The 20,416-nt window shown below is 41.2% G+C and overlaps 1 protein-coding gene across 1 annotated transcript in view; it reads right to left on the reverse strand.

Annotated features, from left to right (window-relative positions):
• The window catches only part of caskin1 (CASK interacting protein 1), a 675,429-nt gene that overhangs the window by 5,943 nt on the left and 649,070 nt on the right, over positions 1–20,416 (reverse strand). Inside the window, exons 16-18 of the mRNA XM_059979062.1 lie at positions 11,291–11,429; positions 3,782–5,776; positions 978–1,359 (exon numbers count right to left, since the gene is read on the reverse strand). Coding sequence (XP_059835045.1) covers positions 978–1,359; positions 3,782–5,776; positions 11,291–11,429 — 2,516 coding nt within the window. The remainder of the gene's footprint in view (positions 1–977; positions 1,360–3,781; positions 5,777–11,290; positions 11,430–20,416) is intronic.

A 20,416-nucleotide genomic window follows, 5' to 3' on the forward strand; every position in this document is an offset into this window, starting at 1 on the left:
TTTTTTTTTGCTTTTGGTTTATTTCTATGAGGATTAATATTTAGAAAAAATAACAAAGCAGTCAACTTCTGTCTGCACATATGTGTACAATATTTATCAATTTACTCAATTTCAAAACTGAGAGTCTGCTTTTACTAGATACCTTTCTTTCTTCCTTTAAAGTGCTACTTAAAACACGGCTTTTGATCACCTCAGTGTGACTTGGCATATGTTTCTTTGTTTGATGGCACTCCTGTGAAGTACCAAGGTACAGTATTGCCATGTTGAATCTATAGATTGAAATAATGTGCAATCTATTGCTGTAGCTACTAAAATCTTCAATGTCTTTGCTTAACGTGTTTTTGTGAGATTTTGACAAGCACAAAGATGAGATATGTGTTAAGTAACAAAAAAAACGCTGGAGAAAGGCAGCATCTGTGGAGGGAAATGGATGGTCGATATTTCATCTGGTCTGAAAGTTAGAGGCAAGATAGCCAGTTCAGAGGTGAGAGGGAGTGTGAAGCCAGAGCTGTCAGGTGATAGGCGGATCCATTTGAGATGGGATGATAGGAAGATGGCCTCTCAAAGTCCAACCCTATATCCCCGTTGTGAGAGGTGGAAATGAGTAAGGCCCGCTAACAGTACTGGTGAAGCTGTAAGGGCCAATCCCCCGTACCGTGAATGCAATGGATTACAGAAACATTAACAAACCTTTGACTTTCTAAGGATGATGGAGATGGGAGGTCATTGATGACCAATGCTCCACTGGGAGCTAAGGGCCCAAGAAGAAGAGGAAGATAAGAAGATAACACAGAGGTTTGGAGATGATAGATGGAGGGAACAAAGGGCTGAAGGTGATGTTATTGGATGGGAAAGGAAGGTGAAACATGGGAGCTGGGAAAGTGGGAGAGGGTGGGGCAGAAGTCTTGAACCATAGAAATGTCCAGTCAATATCAGCATGCTCTTTGCACAAAGCATAAATAAATCAACAGACTTACTCTGCCACCTGCCCCTCGTCATGCTTAATCTTCTCCTCCACAGCCTGTAAAGCGGCTGCCAGGGATGCGCTGGTTTCTTCGAGCTTCATTTGTGCTACATCTGTTGTGGCCATCTCTGTGGATGGCCCGGATATCGAAGACCTTGGTGGTTTGACTGGAACCTGCTGTGGCGGACCAGCAGCAATTGGTTTAGCTGGGCTTGAGCACAAGGATGCTGGTGTGCTTGCTGCCTTGATAGCTGGCTGCTTGGCGGGAGAAGGGACTGGTGTTGGGCCAGCACTCAATGACTGAAGAATAGTGTGGGGTTTGATAGGCTTGGGTGGAGTCAGAGGGGGAGGTAGAATCGGTTTAGGGGACACAGGAGGTGGGGCACGTTTTATCTCTGAAAAAAGAGCGATACGTAAATTATGTTAGTAGAAGTTAGAGTTATACCGATTGCATTCAACAATGGTCATGGCACAATGGGATCTTTCATTTGCAGATGATGGTTGATATAAAATTTAACTAGCCATCCAATATGTTAGCAACCGTAAACACATAAAAATCCTTCTATTATTGATCCTAGACAGGCCTGGTATTTATTCTCTTTCTGTTATCTCTCAGAAAGTGTGGTGAATCTTTTTTGTGAGCTAATAGGACCTCAAGCAAACTGAAAGCCCTGCTGCTTTAGTTAACAGGGCTCTGAATTCAACCACATTATTGAGGAAGTGGAATCAAGGTCAGAGAAGGGTAGATTTCCTTCTCCGAGGACATTAGTAAATCATTTCGGTTTTTATCACAATGCATCTGGTTCATGGTAATTTTATTTACAGATTATAAATAAAGTTTAAATGCTCTGGTCACAGTTTCAGTAATGTAACTACTATTTCACAATACAGAGATAACACATTACTACTAAAGTTAAAAATCCTTCAGTAGATCTTTTACAATAATGGTTGCTTTGTTTGTATTGCAAATTATAGAATATTACTTCTCTAGAGAGTCAGAAATGTACAGGGGAGATATACATTTTAACTATCTTAGGTCTTATCAAAGTTGTCGTAAAGACATGGGATTGAAATAAATGTCCAAAGGACAAGGCAGTAATTATAGTGCAAGGAAAAAAATTACCTCAAAATCAAAATATTGAAGTCTTCTCAAAATGATTAAGTTTTGAGTTATGTCATGAAATTTAATTCCTAATAGCATGGTGGCTGTAGAGCTCTACAAAAATGCTTACTATAGAAGAAGCAATTATGAAGTTTTACATACGAGCACGTAACTTGCTCTAGACTACAGCAGAGAAATGGATCTATAAATGGGTTAACAAATGAGGAAAAATAGTAACACTTAATAATCTGTAATAACTGTTTGGAACAATTGTCTATAAAGTTAGCCAGTAAAAATTATTAATCTTATATTTTGAAAGGGTAATGAAGATTTTGAATCCTTAATAGCCATATAAGAGCAATTCTACACTCTGTTTTCCTCTTTAGTACTTTAATGTTTCTTTCGTGTATGGCATGCCTCTCTGTTAATGTGACAATAGTAAACCAACTCCAATTCTTGTTCTCACAATCTGACCCTTACACTTTACTACTGCACTGCACTTTCTCTGTGACTGCAACTCAATATTGTGATTTCTCTCTTTCTTTGTTACTACCTTAAAGTACTTATGTACAAAATGACCTGTTTAGATGACATACAAACAGCAGCTTTCCACTATATCTCCATACATGAGATAACAGTAAGAATACCAGTTCTTGATCTCCCAATCTACCTTGATTGGACCTTGCAGCATATTTGTCATTCTGCACTGCTCTATCTCTGTAGGTAACTATAGGGAACACATCAAGTCCTTGTCAAGGGATCAGAAATGGAGAGAGTGAGCAATGTTAAGTTCCTGGGTGTCAAGATCTCTGAGGATCTATCCTTGGCCCAACAAAATAATGAAGCTACAAAGAAAGTACACCAGTAGCTACATTTTGTTAGGGATTTGAGGAGATTTGATATGTCACCAAAGACTACTCACAAATTTTTACAGATGTACATGGAGAGCATTCTAACTGGGTGCATCACTGTCTGGTTTTGGAGGGGGGGGGGAATACTGCACAGATTTGAAATAAACTGTAGAGACATGCAAACTTAGCTCCACCATAGAGTATAGAACAGTACAGCATGGGAACCGTCACATTAGGGGCACTAGCCTCTGTACTATCCAGATCATTTTCAACGACCAGTGCCTCAAAAAGGTGGCAAACATCCTTAAGCACCCCATCGCCAGGTTAATGCCCTGTTCTCATTGCTACCATCAGGAAGGGGGTACAGGAGCCTGAAGACACACAATCAATAATTCAGGATCAGCTTCTTCCCCTCTATCATCCGATTGCTGAATGGATATTGAACTCATGAACACTACTTCACTACTTCTTTTATTTTTAATTTTGCACTACTTATTTAATTGAATTATTATATATGTGCATTTTCTCAAATTCACAGTTTTTCCTCTACAGTTATGCATTGTATTGCTGCCACAAGAACAACACATTTCACGACATATGTCGGTGATATTAATCCTGATGCTGATACTCTTTTTTTCGCTCAAATATAAAATGAATAGCATTTCAAGCAGAATGTTTTCACCGTCTCTGAGCGTGTGACAATAATAATCCAGCGCCGCCCCTTTGGGCGGGACGAACAGTGAGGGGATTAAAAACCCTTGCGCGGTTGCTACGGTAGCAGAGGCGAGTTTACCCTTGGAGATGGGAATAAAGAGAGATAAACGAAGAAAGACAAGGGGATGTAATTGATAACGTGAGCTGTACCTGGACTAGCAGGGCCGGGCAGCGGAGATTTCCGAGTGACCGGCGGCGGCCCGGGCCTCTTGGCCGGCTGGGTGATGGATGGCTTGGGGGACACGGGGGGTTTGACGGGCCTCCGGGCCTCGCCGTTGGCCGCCTGCGTGCCGTGCTCGCTGTTCCTCCGCGGGAGGTCTCCGACGGTGAGGAAGCTCGGGTAGGTCTCGCCCTCGGCCATGTCGGACGCGGGCCTCCTCTTGAAGGCGGCCGTGCCGTTGTGGAGGTGGTGATCGGACGGTGGGGACTCGGCGCCCCGGGCTTTCGGCCTCCGCTTTACCGTGCTCGACTCGATGAGGTGGAAGGCGGCCGACTCCTGCCCCGACCTGGCCTTGGCTCTCCTCAGCTCGGCGGGCGTTAAGCCCGAGGACTGCGACCTCATGTCGGCTTCAGCCTTGAGGGCGCCGGGCTGCCGCGGCCGCTGCTTGATGGTCAGGTTGCCTTCCTCGGCGAACGGCAGGTTCTCGGGCGCCAGGCCCTGGCGGGCCGCCTCGGCCTCAATTTTGTCCCGCCGGGCGGCCGCGATCAGGCCGGTGACCGGGCCGCTGATGGTCCTCCGCCGGTTGATGACCTCGCCGTCCAGGCCGATGGCATCGCGCGGTGCGCGCTTCATGGCCGCCAGCGGCGTTGCCACGGCGACCCGCACCGGCTCGGGAGCGGGGCTGCCGCCGCCGCCGCCGCCTTCCAGAAGCTTCTGCGTCTTGAAGGAGCGGCGCAGCGACAGGGCCCGGGCGCCGCCGCCGATGGACGACAACTCGAGCATGGCGGCGATGGAGCGGACGCTTCCCGCACTGCCAGTCTCCACCGCTCCTGGGCCGCTGGCCCGCCGCTGCTCGTCCGACTGCTCGCAGGTCCCGGGTCGTGACAAGTCGTCGGCCAGGTTAGTGCTGGAGATGGCGGAGCTGGAGCGCTTGGGGGGCGGCGGCGGCGGCCCTTTCTTCCGGGGCCTCAGCGCGAACGACTGGCTCCGGTTGACGCCGGCGTCGGCGGGTGGCGGCGCCCGGGCCGAGTGACTCCTCGCCACCCGCCGCTGGATGGTGGCGTACGGCCCGGCGTCGGGCACGGTCAGCTCGTCTTTCTCCTGCTCGCTGTCCGACACGGCGTAGCGGCTCAGGCTGTGCGCCCGTTTCTTGGGCCTGGCCGGGTCGTGGTGGCCGCCCTCGTCGGCCTGAGGCGGCGGGAGCCTCAGCACCGGCACCACCGGCGTTGCCTCGGCCTCCGCCGGCTGCGGGATCACATAGGCAAAGCCCCGGTGGGTGGGCGAGCGCGGCGACATGGGCCGCTCGGCCTGAAGCAGCTGTGGGATGGGCTTGACCTTGGCCGTGGCCTGGGGCACGTTGAGTGTCTGTGGGGAGCAAGGCCTGGGCTTAGTCGGGGTCTGCGGCGGGGTGAAGGTGGACATGGTGACCATGGCTTGGTGCTGCTGTCCGTGGGCCACAGCTCCCCTGGGCTTCCCGGGTGCTGGGGGCACACTGGCCCTCTGGCGGTGCGCCCGCTTGCTGGGGCCCAGGTGGTCAGTGAAGCCAGCGCGGTGGCTGGGGGCATCCAGACTCTCCTGGCTCTTGGACAGTGCGGCTCTCTGCAGTTGGCTTCCTGCCCCTGGCGCGTCCACGGTGCTGCCATTTGCCTTGCCCTTGCTCCCACTGCCATTGTCGTTTTCCTGGCCAGCCCCTGCAGGGTATGCTGTGCTCTCTGGAGTCGGCGTCGCATGGTTGCCTGCTTGCCTTTGGTCCTTGACCTCGCCAGCTGTGGTCATGGCCACTTGCAGCTCGTTGCTCAGTTCACTGTCTTGGAACGTGGACATTTTTGGAGACTGGCATTCAGCATTCTCGCCCTGAGGAGACTCGATAGCCACAATCTCCAATGACTGTGGGGTTTTCTTCTTCAGGGTGCCTGAGTCGTATCTGGAAGCTCGTTGGATTTCAGCCAGTTTCTTCACGGCGAGCATAAACTTCTTCTGATGACCTAATGGGATTTAAGAACAGAAAAACACTGCATTTTCCAGGTTAACAGTAAAATAACTCTCGCATGGGTGGTATGATGGCAGTAAAGTTAATTGTCTCTGCAGAAATTTCACAATAATACTTTAGCACTTCAGCAGAATACTGATGGGGTGGGAGGAATGGATGGATTTCTCATTCAAAAGCACTTTCAAATGAACATGAAACATTGCAGATAAGACATAGGAGCAGAATTGACTCCTCTGCGTCCTCCACTAGATGCTAAAACAGAAACTGGGAGCCTGGTAACATCAGTGGAAAGGAACAAAGCCAATGTTTCACCACAACCCCTTTATCAATAAAGATTATTTGACTTGGAACCTTTGGTTCGATTTCTTTCACAATACCTACTGCTTTCTCTGAGAGCCAGGTGATTTGTGCCCACATCAACTTCAAGACAGAGTGATGTAGTTACGGTGTCTTTCAAAATGATGTATCTCGTAATATAGCTGAGAAAAACATTTGTCACTATGATATTGTAGGGGCTTAATGTAAGCAAATTAGCTGCTGCATTTCCTATGTTCCAATAATAAAGACATTTACAGCATACTTTTTAGGAAAATTGGCTTGGGCTCTGTTGAGTTGAATATCATTTTTGTAAAAGACCATAAGCCATTAAGCAGAGGAAAGGGGAGATGCAAAATGTTTTTTCACTTTTTAACAATACACAATGAACACATCAGCTATCAAGATGGTTGAAGAATTAATTTAACTAAAAATGTAACTTAGTGAAATTATGATTTGTCATCAAAGAGATACAAATGTAACCAGACTAGCTGCTGTCCCTTCAGTCTACAGTACTTCTGATTGTTGGCAAAATGATGGAATAATCATAAACATCAGGGCTGCTGTTGATGCTAGAACTCATGAGCCATATACACAAAATACTGGTGGAACTCAGCAGCCCAATTAATATTTTGGACTGAGACCCTTCCAGTCTCTCTGAAACAGACTGTTTATTCATTTTCATAGATGCTACCTGACCTGTTGAGTTCCAACAGGTTTTTGTGCGTCTTGGTGGGATAATCATTAGTGCTATCCTTGGATACAACTACTGACCTTGTTACAGCCTATAGTCCAAGTACTATCAGAACTGAAGCCCAGGGGTTAAATGAAAGTAACCACCCTTGATATCAAGATAGCATTTGATTGCATAGGGCATCAAGGAGTATTGACTAAACTAGAGTCAATTGGGGATCAGGAAACCTGCTAGTCAGAATTACAATTGACACAAAGGTTGTGGTAGATGGAGGTTAATCAGCTCAGCCACAGAATATCTCTGCAGGGGTGTGTCCCAAGCCCACTTTCAGCTGCTTCGTTACTGTTCCATCTATAGTAGGGTGAAGAGTAGGGATGTTTGCCGATAATTGCAGGATTTTAGCCCTGCAATCCACAAACAAGTGCATCAGGTTCCGGATATTACCCATTCCTGGGCTGATAGGTGGCAAGTATTGTTATTGGCTGGTGATGTAGAAGCACCAGCCAATAACAATATCCAGAATATACAAGAAAATCACTACATCCCCCATTGGAATAAAAAAATGCTGGAAGTGATTTGACAAAAAATTGAATTGGAATAGCCACATACACTTCAATGAGTAACTTCCCTCATTCCCCAAAGCTTGTCCACATCCGCACCACTTAGCAACCTCGATTTTGACCCTTGCCTTATGGGACAATATACAATGACCAATTAACCTAATAACTGGTACATCTTTGGACTTTGGGAGGAAACCAGAGTACCTGGAAGTGACCCATGCTTTCATGGGGAAGAAGTACAAAATCCTTACAGGTCAAAGTGGAATTGATCCTAGATCACTGCTACTGATCACTAAGCTACCACCTATGTTAAAAATGGGCAAATGGTACTGGGAAGATACCAGTATATCACCTAAATGTGGTTTAAAAGAACATTGAGACACTGAAAGTAAAGGGTGCTCCAATCAAGAGCCAAACATGGAAAATACAAGTTTGATATTGCAGAGATGCACCTGCAAACTTCCAATTAGAATTGAAAATCATGGCATAGGTGGTCTAGTTTTGGTATTGTGTGATTATTGGCTATAATGAGTAAAGAACCTGCTTTATTTCAATGGGAATCATGATGGAAATGTAAAATGCTGCTGATCACCTACATCTGTTCTACACTCAAACAGATCCCTACCTTTTGCCACTATTTACGTCATCCTACAACATAATAGTTGAAAAATCAGTGTATGAAGTAATAAGTGGCATAGACCAGGTCAATGAACAGTCTTTTTTTCAGAGTTTGGATATCAAATAGAGGGCATAGGTTTAAGGTGAGAGAAAAGAGACTTAATAGGACAAGATCTACACTTGAGGCGAGCACAAGGATCTGGGTTGATAATGTGAATTCTGAAGGTCTGCTGCTCTTCTAAATGTGCAGGTTTTTGGATGAGATGTAAACATGGGTGTGGAAAAAATGATGTGACGCTCTTAGAGAAGAGCAAGGGTCAGGTGGACTACATATTTCTATCTCTGTTAGCATTAAACAGGTGATTATGTTGGTTCTTGTAGCAGCTTGAAGTTCTCCACATTACAGCAGTAACTATGCTTGGAAACTGATTTATTATAAAGCAGGGAAATTAGAGATGCCCCTAAAAAATAAAGTACTGAAAGGCTTTGTAGAAAATAAAAATCTTTCTTTTAGAAGTGTCTTTGGGAGTACTAAGAATGCAGGCACTTGTTCTCTCTGCACCTATGATTAAAAACCAACTGCACTGGTACAAAAATGTAATGAAAGGCTATATACTGTGCTGCAATCTCCAAAGTCCATGCTGAATAAAGGCAGATCAGAAATCTCCTCAGTAAAATTACTGAAAGTATTTTACTTATACCATTAAGTATAGGGCAATACAACACTGCCATTCCCTAGATTTTTAAATAAATAGCTTATTTTCTTACTTTGTGAGTAATTATATATCTGGTGCCAGATTTTCTCTTCACAAGTTCCCTTTCTCCATTGACCTTACAATCAAAAGCTGGTCAGTTGCAAAGATTCAGTAACACATATCAAGACAGAACTCCCAATCAATTATACATCTCCATTCATATCTATCAACAATAGTGTTTCAAGCACCATAGTATTAAGATGCAATCCTTATTTTTGTTTCTTTTTCTTCTTGCAACTAGATATACAATAAGTAGTTTGCTCACCTGAGAGTCTACAGATTCAAAGTCCCACTCGAGAAAGGAACATAAGGATCGACACTCGGTTCTGAACTGAGAGAGTGACCCATAATCGAGTGTTTTCTCCAAGCTGAATTTAGTGGATTTAAGAAATGGGAACGGGGCAGGCTTATCATCCTCTTGAGCCTACTCCATCACTTAATAACATGGCTGATCTAGTGTTTGGCTCATTACACTTTGCTGCTCTCTCTTCATACTCATTTTCTCTGTTGGAACCTGATATGTTTCAATATAGTTGCTAAATGGAATTTAGAAGGATGAGAGGGGATCTGATTGAAACATATAAGATTATTAAGGGATTGGACACGCTAGAGGCAGGAAACATGTTGCCGATGTTGGGTGAGTCCAGAACCAGAGGCCACAGTTTAAGAATAAGGGGTAGGCCATTTAGAACGGAGTTGAGGAAAAACTTTTTCACCCAGAGAGTTGTAGATCTGTGGAATGCTCTGCCTCAGAAGGCAGTGGAGGCCAATTCTCTGGATGCTTTCAAGAAAGAGATAGAGCTCTTAAAGTTAGCGGAGTCAAGGGATATGGGGAGAAGGCAGGAACAGGGTACTGATTCTGGATGATCAGCCATGATCACAGTGAATGGCGGTGCTGGCTCGAAGGGCCGAATGGGTCTACTCCTGCCCCTATTGTCTGTTGTATTGTTCTAATGTCCAAAATAGGCCCAGTGTATGCCAACCCTTTCATTCCACGAATCAATGAATCTTCTCTGTATTACCCAAATGCAAATTTATCCTTCCATAAATACGGAGACCAAATCTGTATGAGGTTCTCCAGTTTCTGTTTCACCAGAATAATGTAAAGTTACATCTTTTTCTACTCTATATCTCTTGCAATAAAGGGCAATGTTTAGTAGCCTCTCTAATTAGCAGAAGTTCTAAATTGTCATTTAATTACTTGAATTTAAGCTTCCCAGGTGCTGTGGTAGGATCTGAATGTATGTCTTTGGATCAATGGTCAAGAACTGTGACTGCAAATCTTATAATTTAACCATACCCCACCATACAAATAGTGTTTGGTCGGAGTAATTGCAAGCAGCATCATTTTACTACTTATTTAGGTCTTTCAAATAGAATCATTTGGAGAGTGGAATTACTACACTTGTGTGAGTATTTAGTGAATAAAAGCATCCTGGATCTGCCTATTAACTCCACCATGGATGATCCATAGCTTGGCTGCAAAAGGAGGAGGGTTGGGCATGGGGCTTGCAACCCCATCCTGTAAAAACCCAGAGCTACGGAAAGGCCTCAACCCTGGGAGAGCAAGGATCTTTGTGTGGAAAACATATGAAATCATGTGGGGAAAGTGGAAACCATAGGGCTGATCGACCTTCTATCTGCCCGGGTCAGAGGAGTCTGGCAAGTTGCAGCCTCCATAGGGGTTATGGGCTTAAGAAGATGAAGAAGAGATCTGCCTGTTGGAAGTATTAGATAAAGGTGGAACATCAGAAAGGTTTTACATGTGTCACTGCACAATGAAAAGGATATAATTACACTGGCGTGGTGGCAAAGGGGATTCTCCTTGATGTTCAATGTGATGGCATGTTTCAGCTATAACTTTTGACTGGATATGCAGAATTTGTTTTCCTTAGGGCTCAGAAAACTGAGAAGGTTAAGGTGAGACCTAACTGAGGTATATAAAATTATGAGGAGCATAGCTAAGATAGATAGTGAGAAACTTTTCTCAGCAGAAACATTGATATGTTTTAGATAAGGAGTCAGAGATTTAGAAGGACTTGAATATTTTTCATGCAGAGCATGGTTGAAATCTGGACTGTACTTCCTCAGGCATTGGTGGATACAGGTTCTCTTCTAATATCTAATAAATATTATGATATTCTTAAAATTTAATGGCGTTGGGCTGGTACTGGAAATTGGGAGTGGTATTGGTAGGCACTTAATGACCAGTATAGACAGAGTTAGTTGAAGGACCTGTTTCAGTACATTATAACTCTTATGTTGTTGATTATGAATTATGTTACTTTAAGTTACTCACCCCTTTAATAATTGTTATGTGACTAACTTCACTGGGTTTTAGTAATGTTTTGTAGAAAGATAATAGCTAAGGTCTACACAATTCATGTACTGTAGATGTTCGTACATTCTGCAGCAAATTATTCGAAAGTATTGAGAAGAACCAGGAAAGTGGGTCTAGTGCTCCTTTATCATTAGATTCTTTCATTTTTGTTCATTTATGGGCCTCAAGCACAAGGTATCTAAAATGACCCCAAAAAAAGGGCAAGTGTGGAATGGTCACCACTCACCCAACTTTGTGATACCGATTTCCTGAAGGTCCTCCCAGGTGATATCAGTGATAAACTCAATGTTTTCATAACCATTCTCCACGAGTGTCTTGTAATATTGAGCAAGGCCAATGATTGAGAGCCATTCCATCAGATCATTCTTGAGAAAAGAAACAGAAAAACTTTGATAATGTTTTTGTTCTAGAATAATATGATTTAAAAACAAACCAACTGGTCTGAAGATACAAAGGACCAATTAACATATTGAACTTCAGGATCAAAATGTCATCTTACTTAATGAGCTTTCTATGTAACGTGACCACTTCAGACATCATATGCATATTTGAACTTATCCTAAAACATAATTGGTCAAGTTTCTGCTTTGGGAAAATTTCACCCAAAGTGCATTTGAAATTGCACTGGCTAGATTACAATTCCGTTTACAACTAAAATTGTAATCACAGGAACAAAACTTCCATGAGCCTTGCAGTATCTGTTGTAATTACCATCTCTGACAATCAGCAAAAACTAGGGAAATGCAAAATCTTACTTATATTACTACATTATTTTTAAAAGGCAGTTTCTAGCAATTGCATTTGGACTGAAATTCAGCAGGCAGATCACTTTACTATTGTAAATGCTTCAGAGATTGTCATTAAATAAGCTATTTTTAATTGCAGCAAAATTTATATCTGTTGCTAACGATCAGTTTATACTTATAAATGCCCAGCAAATTGTGGGTTCCACAACATGCTTGGGGCAGCTGGAATAAGGTTGTGAATGAGAAAGAAGCACAGATTAATATTCAATACAAAAAATACTGAACTGCCATACCATTTAATCACTCACCATGGAAACACATGATACTTCCATGAAACAGACTTCCAAAGTCTACAGATTTAGTTCTCGGTGTTATTAGTAAAACCACCGTCAGGTTATCTGGAGGAAGAACTGAATAAGAAATGCATTCCTGGAAGCAGGAGTTGACAGTTTTCACATGCTCCTTTCAGAGCTCTCTGGTATTCTAGAGCTTTCTTAGAACTACAGTGCATAGCAGCTCATAGTCATGTCTTTCAAAGAAGTACATTAACCACAGAGCTGCATAAAAGGGAGGGTGGAGTGAGATATGCTCTTTAGAATTCATCTTTCAGTCAAAAGAGAGCAACATTAAATATCAAAAGGCAGAGAATCTTATTGAGACAAGACAACAGAAGAGTCTTTCTGTCCTATACTGGCCTAAAAAGCTTTGAGGAAATAGTGATAGGCAGGTCTGCAAAACATTCATACAAAGGATTTATTGAATCACTTGTTCCAAAGCCATTGTGTAATTTTGACAAGTATTCATGTAAAGTTTACTGCACTGAATTTGTTTTGAGGGAAATTGCAACCAATACTCAGTCCTGTTTCTCAGTATGTTTTCATAAAATTTGCATTTCTTTTTTCATTGATCATTGGCTGATAAAAATGCATTAACTTTTGATGAAAGCTGTAATCTGTCCCTCAAACAGATTGAGATCAACGCAGCCATCATGCATCACATTCACAAGTGTAGGCATGGGCAGGTAAATCTGAATATCATTTCAGTCCTTCAATCTGGGCCTTTTTCTTCAGGGATTTAAGGTAAATCTGAGGCCAGGTGACTGTCTAGCACTGAAATTTCACAGCGGGGTTGATTACAGAGTGCAAATACTTGCCCTCCAAATAAATTTACTGTCATTTTGGTTGTGTAACTTCTTGAGTTTTATGTAAGTGAGAGAAAAAAAAACAAAGCCACTCTGCAGCATGTGGAAAGTCTGCAACACGAAGTCTGTCAGACAAATACCAATGATCTCGTACGTTTTATATAATTCTCAAAACTCCAGTTCAGGATTTCCTGCTACCAGACCATGTTACCTGAATCAGGAAGTTGTGGGTTCAAGTCTTGCTTTTAGGGTTATGAACATAATTTTACAAAATAAAAATCCCAGAGCAGTGTTGAGATCATGCTGCTCTGCTAGAGGTGCCACTGAACAGATTGGAAGAAAAACAACAGATTTCTCCCTAAACTCCTGGCCAGCAGTTATTCCTCTTTTATAAATAATCATCTCATCATTTCCACCTTGCTATTGGTGGGAGCTTTCTGTGCAGAAATTGTTTTTTAGGTTTCCTACTTTAGAACAGTGGCTACTCTTAAATAGAATAGTTCTTCAGTGGCTGAAAAGAAGCCTAGATGTCCTGGTCATGAAAAGCTTTATGTAAATACATGTTTCTCTTATAATCAGTACATCCAACAAATCAAATCCCTGGCTACTAAAGACAATGCATAATTATTCCTTTCCTGTAAGAGAAAGGGTCAACTTTTCCTTTTATAAACCATATAAAGGAAGTACTTTGCATTTAATATTAAATAGGTAATTCAAGTTTGTGATTTGCAATGCAGTGAGAAAGCTAAAACATCAAAGTTTAACTTATGCACACTCACTACTCCTCTGTTCATTGACCCACATTGCCCCAGTCTGACAATGCCATGAATCTTTTAGAATTCTCATGCTTGATTTTAGATCTCTCAATCCCATTGGTCCACCCTGACTTACTAATGTTCTTTAGCCTTCCAAAAATCCTCACTCTTCTCATCCCTGATTTTAATTTTTCACAACTAGAAGCCCTACTTTCAGCTATTGAAACAAATAAACGTGCTGGATTTCTCTCCTTAAACCATTCAACCTCTCTTGTCATAAGATGTTCCTGAGTTCCCATTTCCGTGATGTAATCATTTAGCCTATTGTCTCTTTTTGTGAGTCAGTTTCAAATGTTACATGATAACACTCCTCTGAAATGCCTTGGTATGGTTTATTATGTTATCGAAACCATAACATCATCATGTCAAGGGTAAGCACATATACGAAACATCTCAGGAGTTAATATTACTGTACTTTCAGAACAAACAGAACACAGTTGTAGAGTCATGCAGCTTTAAAACAAAAAAGCATATAAATTTTAGTTTGTTTTTGCAAGCCAACTACCAATGAATTAAGAACGGAACTGCTATCAGCAATTTGACACGCACAGAGACATGCATTGCAAACATTACACTGTATCTTATTTATAGTAACTCCATCAGAACTGCTTCTGATGCAGGGAATACACGAGAATTGACAACTGTGTGAAAATGCTGTCTAATATACAATGGACATTGGGTACCTATCAATAATTTGATGCAATAACAGAGATTCCAATGAAGAAACTGGATATGCAAGAGCTAAAAATTAAAAATCCAGTCAATCAAATCATTGTAAACCTATACTAAGATGCAGCCTTTGTATCAATAATTAGCAATCTTACATTTTTATTTTCTTTATTATTTACAATATACATGGTATCATAATGAAGTTTCTTTCCTCTATCAGTGTGGAAACATTTTTAGAATATGTGAAAAATTAAATATTTAAACAGAAATAATTCATGTCTGCTAATGTATGCAAGATAATGCAGTTACAGATTTTTTTATTTATACATGTTTATTTCCTCGTGATATATTTTTGCTTTGCATGCACTGGAAAATAAACACAATTTACAATCTTCACAAATACAAAGAAAGCACATTTAACACACATGCCACATTAATGAAATATCTTAGACGCATGCAGAAATAGTTAATGGATATGTTTATATTGTTCAGGTTGCATCTAAAACTTTAGCTTCTTTTTTTAATCAGACCTCAATTAAATTTGGGATCAATTGAAGCTCACTGTCCTTATTTAAACTGTAATTACTTACTAATTTATGTAATATTTTGCGGCTATAGTAGATTGTGTGATCTCTCTTCTATTCGCTGGGTGATTATCACATATGATTGTTTTAAAAGTCCCCAACTATATCATGCCTATTAAACCAGGATCTAGCTAGTACTATAGTATTAACCATAACCAAAGCTTTTTGGAAGTGTTTACATCATGTATCAATTGATGTGAAATTCACATCACTATATTCTGCTTAGTAAGGTAATTCATCAGGAACAGTATGGAGTTCTGGTTTGTATAAGCATGTAACATTAAATTATATTTTGACTCAGCTTTGATCCATTATGTGGAATAATCTGATAACTTAAACTACAGATTGTAAAATTCCACGATCAACAGCTTAAATAGGTTCCTTTATAAAATCAACAGAAAATCAACTCTGGATGATCAATTCACCCAACCAATGTTTTAAAGAAAATTTGAGAAGGTTCCCTCCGGATGGCCCACAGTGACTAGTGCTCTCTGACACTTCCAGAGCATGAGCTGGAAGATGAAGCAGAACAAAGCTATACTGTCAGTTCAAATGCATTTTTAATCCTGTAAAGTGCTTTTTAATAGGGATTTCTAGGCATTGTGAACTTTCTCAATTATGTTACCTTTAGGAGCCAATCATAAAGATGTACAGTGTTTTAAATAAATACAGCCCAGATACAGTATTTTATTAATGCCTGGTTGATAAACAGTGCACTTATATTAGAGGCCATGCTGTAATAGAGATTCAACATGAGATGCTTTAATTTTAGAATAACGAGAAGTATAAAGTGAAACGTGCACATGTAAGTAGAACTAATTAATCAGCCTCTTGATCTCTGTTGCCTCTCTAACTGTGTAATTCTGGCAGCAACAGACTGACTAGATGAAAATATTGGCCATAGAGTTGAAGAATTGTTGGAAGATCAGTAGTGTTGTCCTCTGTCCTCTCCTCCAGAGGGATGCCACTTGGGCTAAAAGAGGATGAGAAAGAGGAGATAGAGTGAAATTGGGGCTAAAAGTGGGAAGAAGTACTACTAGGTCTACTAGTTATTACTAGGTCAACACACACAAAATGCTGAAGGAGCTCAGCAGGTCAGGCAGCATCTATGGAAATGAATAAACAATTGATGTTTCAGGCCAAGCCTTTCATCAAGACCAGAAAAGAAGGGGGAAGACACCAGAATAAAATGTTGGGGGGAGGGGAAGGAGGACTAGCTGGAAGGTGATAGATGAAGCCATATGGATGGGAAAGGTAAAAGGCAGGAGAAGAGGGAATGTGATAAGAGAGGAGAATGGACCATGGGAGAAAGGGGAAGAAGGAGGACACCAGGGACAGGTGATAGACAGGTGAGGAGTAGAAGTAAGAGGCCAGAGTGGGGAATCGAGGGATGGGGGAGGAGAAAAGGAAAAATAACGGAAGGAGAAATCAATGTTCATGCCATCAGGTTTGAGGATACCTAGACAGAATAGAAGACTATAAGGACTAACTTGTCATAATGGGAATGGGGATAGGAATTAAATAGCTCCAAATTTTAAAACGTACCAATTGTATGGAATTGTGTGTATTTCAAACTGAAAACAAAACCTCAAGCTCTGCCGATGATCAAATTCTTTCAATAGATAAGATAATGTTTTAGCAGCAAAGTGGATGTTCCACTATTAAACGTTAAACCTTGAATGAAAATTCTTCACTGTAGTTTCATTCATTTCTAATCTGGTGCTAAAGCTTCCATTTAGATTTATTTCCACTTCAGTTGTGTCCTTTCAGAGTTTGGTCTACTATCATCCACTTTTATGATTATCAGGCTAGAATTTACTAAATATTAACAATATGTAAACAATGTACCCCAATATGCAAATTGACAACGTGAGCAAAAATGACCCCATGAAAATCAAGTTCCAACATAGTGCTGGTGGATCTGCATCTCTGCTACGTTAACATGGTGAAAACACAATTTTCCCCATAACTCCCAATGTATTTCATAAAATTGCTATATTTACTTACCTGGTGCCCATTAATTTTATCCTTCCTCTGCAACTGGATCCTCGACTTCCTAAATGGAAGGCAACAATCTCTGCAGATCAGAAATAAGATCTCCACCTCACTGATAATCAACACTGGTGGACCTCAAGGATGTATGCTTGGTCCACTGCTCCACTCTCTATACACTCATGACTGTGTGGCTAAGCACAGCTCAAATACCGTCTATAAATTTGCTGATGACACAACTATTGTTGGCAGAATCTCAGATGTTGATAAGAGGGCGTGCAGGAGCAAGAGATATCAGTTAGTTGAGTGTTGTCATAGCAACAACCTTGCATTCAACATTAGTAGGACCAAAGAACTGATTATGGACTTCAGAAAGGGTAAGACAAGGGAATACACACAGTCCTCATAGAGGGATCAGAAGTGGAAAGAGTGCGCAATTTCAAGTTCCTAGGTGTCGACATCTCTGAGGATCTACCCTGGGTCCAACATAACAATGCAGCTATAAAGAAAACATGACAGTGGGTATATTTCATTAGGAGTTTGAGGAGATTGGGTATGTCACCAAAAGGTACTCCCAAATTTCTACAGGTGTACCATAGGGAGCATTCTAGCTGACTGCAATACTGTCTGGTATGGGGGGTTGGGGGCGGGGGGGGGGGAGTCTACTGCACAGGAACAAAATAAGCTACAGAGTTGTAAACTCAGTCAGTTCCATTATGCTCCTTTTCAGTCAGTTCCTTGGAGTGACAGAGGATGAGAAGTGACCTGATAGAGGTGTATAAGATGATGAGAGGCATTGATCGTGTGGATAGTCAGAGGCTTTTTCCCAAGGCTGAAATGGCTAACACGAGAGGGCACAGTTTTAAGGTGCTTGGAAGTAGGTATAGAGGAGATGTCAGGGATTAAGTTTTTTATGCAGAGAGTGGTGAGTGCATGGAATAGGCTGCCGACGATGGTGATGGAGGCAGATACAATAGGGTCTTTTAAGAGACTCTTGGATAGGTACATGGAACTTAGAAAAATGGAGGCTATGGATAACCCTAGGTAATCTCTAAAGTAAGTACATGTTTGGTACAGCATTGTGGGCCAAAGAGCCTCTATTGTGCTGTAGGTTTTCTGTGTTTCTATGTGCACTAACTCCTGTAGTATCCAGGACATCTTCAAGAAGTGATGCCTCAAAAAGGTGGCTTCCATCATTAAGGACCCCCATCACCAGGGACATGCCCTGCTCTCATTGCTACCATCAGGAACAGCTTCTTCCCCTACCATCAGGAACAGCTTCTTCCCCTCTGTCATCCAATTTCTGAATGAACATTGAATCCAAAAACACGACCTCACTACCTTTATTTTTGTTTTTATCTTTGAACTACTTACTTAATTTAACTATTTAATATATATACTTACTGCAATTCTGTTTTTGCCCCTATGATTATGTATTGCATTTTACTGCTGCAGTGAAGACATCAAATTTCATGACATTGCCAATGATATTAAACCTGATTCTGCTTCTGAAAGATGCATCTAGTAATTAACAAAGTAAGTACCATTTTACTTATTTGGGAATTGCTAACGCCTGCTTTTTCTCCCCCTCTCTCTTGATGTATTGTTTTCTCTTTTATTTTTTCCTCTCTTTACCTGTCTTTGAACTCAAGCCCTCTTTAGTCTTCAGGTCTCTCGGCTTATTCAGTTATTCACTAGGTTTTCGCTTATTGAGTAGCTGTCACTGGGGTGCAATTACCTTGAAATTTCAAAAACTTTGTGGTTAATGTATGTTGCAGTTGAAAAGTGCAAGTCCGACCTACTTCTGTAATAGAGTGTACTTAAATTTGGCCTGTTTCTGGAAGTTTTGAGCTGACCCATTTCTACTTTATATTGAATAACTTCAGGTATGGATTCCCATAGAAATTTTGCTAAAATATTTTGGAATGTAACAGATTTAGATGTTAGCTAATTGGCTTTATAATGTGAGTCATTCTGAATTGCAGTTAATTATATTGTGATGTGAGTTAGATTGTAAGAACAAACAAAATAGAATCAGGAATAGGCCATATGGCTTCTGGAGATAGTCCCTCCTTTCAGCAAGATCATGGCTGATTTTCCATTGAAATCACTTCCCTGTCTGAACTATAGATAACCTGGGACTCTCTAGTATTCAGAAACTTCTGGGCTCGGCCGTGAATATACTCAATGACCTGTAGACTTAAGAAGCAGAGTATCTCAAAGATTTACAACCCACTTAGCAAATAAGTATCTGCAAAACTCAACACAAAATGGCTGATTCTCCTATTTTGATGCTTTGCTCCAGTGCTAGGTATAATAGAGAATGGAAACAACTTTCCAGCAGCTTCATTGACAGTCCCTTTCAAAGTCTCGTATGGCTTCCAAACTCCAGTAAGTAAAACCTAATTCTACTCACAGTACATTTCTTCAAGACAGTATTCATCCTAGTGACTGTGCTGCACTACCTCTAAGACAAGTAGAGGTTTTCTTCAGTATAAAACTACATGCAGTGCTCCAGGTGCAGTTTCACCAAAGTGCTGCATAAATGTAACAAGAATTCCTTTGTTCCAACGCCTTTTTCAATTTGCTAAATGGAATTCCTGCCCATGAAATGGTGCATGAAAATATAAAGAATGGGGATTGAAATCAGATACTTTCAGGTGTGCATTCGCCTCTAGAATTTAGTGTTACACACAACATGATGAACTGACATACTTGCAGCCACCACTTACTACTTGGAAACAACAATGACCCAAAACACTGCAGCCCCATTGGAATTGATGCAAACTGAGGAAAGTATGTCTGAATCCATAGCACTCTTTGAACTCTGGGTTTTTCACTTTGCCCCCATGAGCAAAAAAAAACTTCATCCAGCCTGTGCCCAACACCTAAAAAAGTAATGCTAAAATACAAGAAAAAAATTTTAATGGATGAGACTGACTGGCAAAGTTTATTTGTCAGTATAGAAAAGAAATATTTAAAAACTGATTAGTGAAAGATTTTAGTCCTTGATAGTTCAAATGTTCCATGTTACTGTACTGACTATCAGAGTCCTGTCCAGAAAGACAATATCAAAAGAGGATATTTCAAACTTTTTCCCCACAACTAAAAATGTGCAGTAAGTTCTTTTCATTGGAAATTTATTGAAAATGACTATTATTCATGATTGCGAGTAAGTAAATACACAATGCTTGAAGTTAAAAAAAGACCTACTCATATTGAGTTACACAATATATATGTAACAATTGCATTAAATAGTTCAAATAAAGTGCATAAATCTTTGCTTGTCATTTGTACTTGATTCACAATATAGTATACACATACTGGATTCACCTAAGAAACTCAGCTGCCTTCTAATGAAGGAATACATAGTCTACACAATACAATATCACCAGAATGCTGCAT

The sequence above is a fragment of the Hypanus sabinus genome, chromosome 9 (genome assembly GCF_030144855.1).
Source record: "Hypanus sabinus isolate sHypSab1 chromosome 9, sHypSab1.hap1, whole genome shotgun sequence".
Taxonomy (NCBI): Eukaryota; Metazoa; Chordata; class Chondrichthyes; order Myliobatiformes; family Dasyatidae; genus Hypanus; species Hypanus sabinus.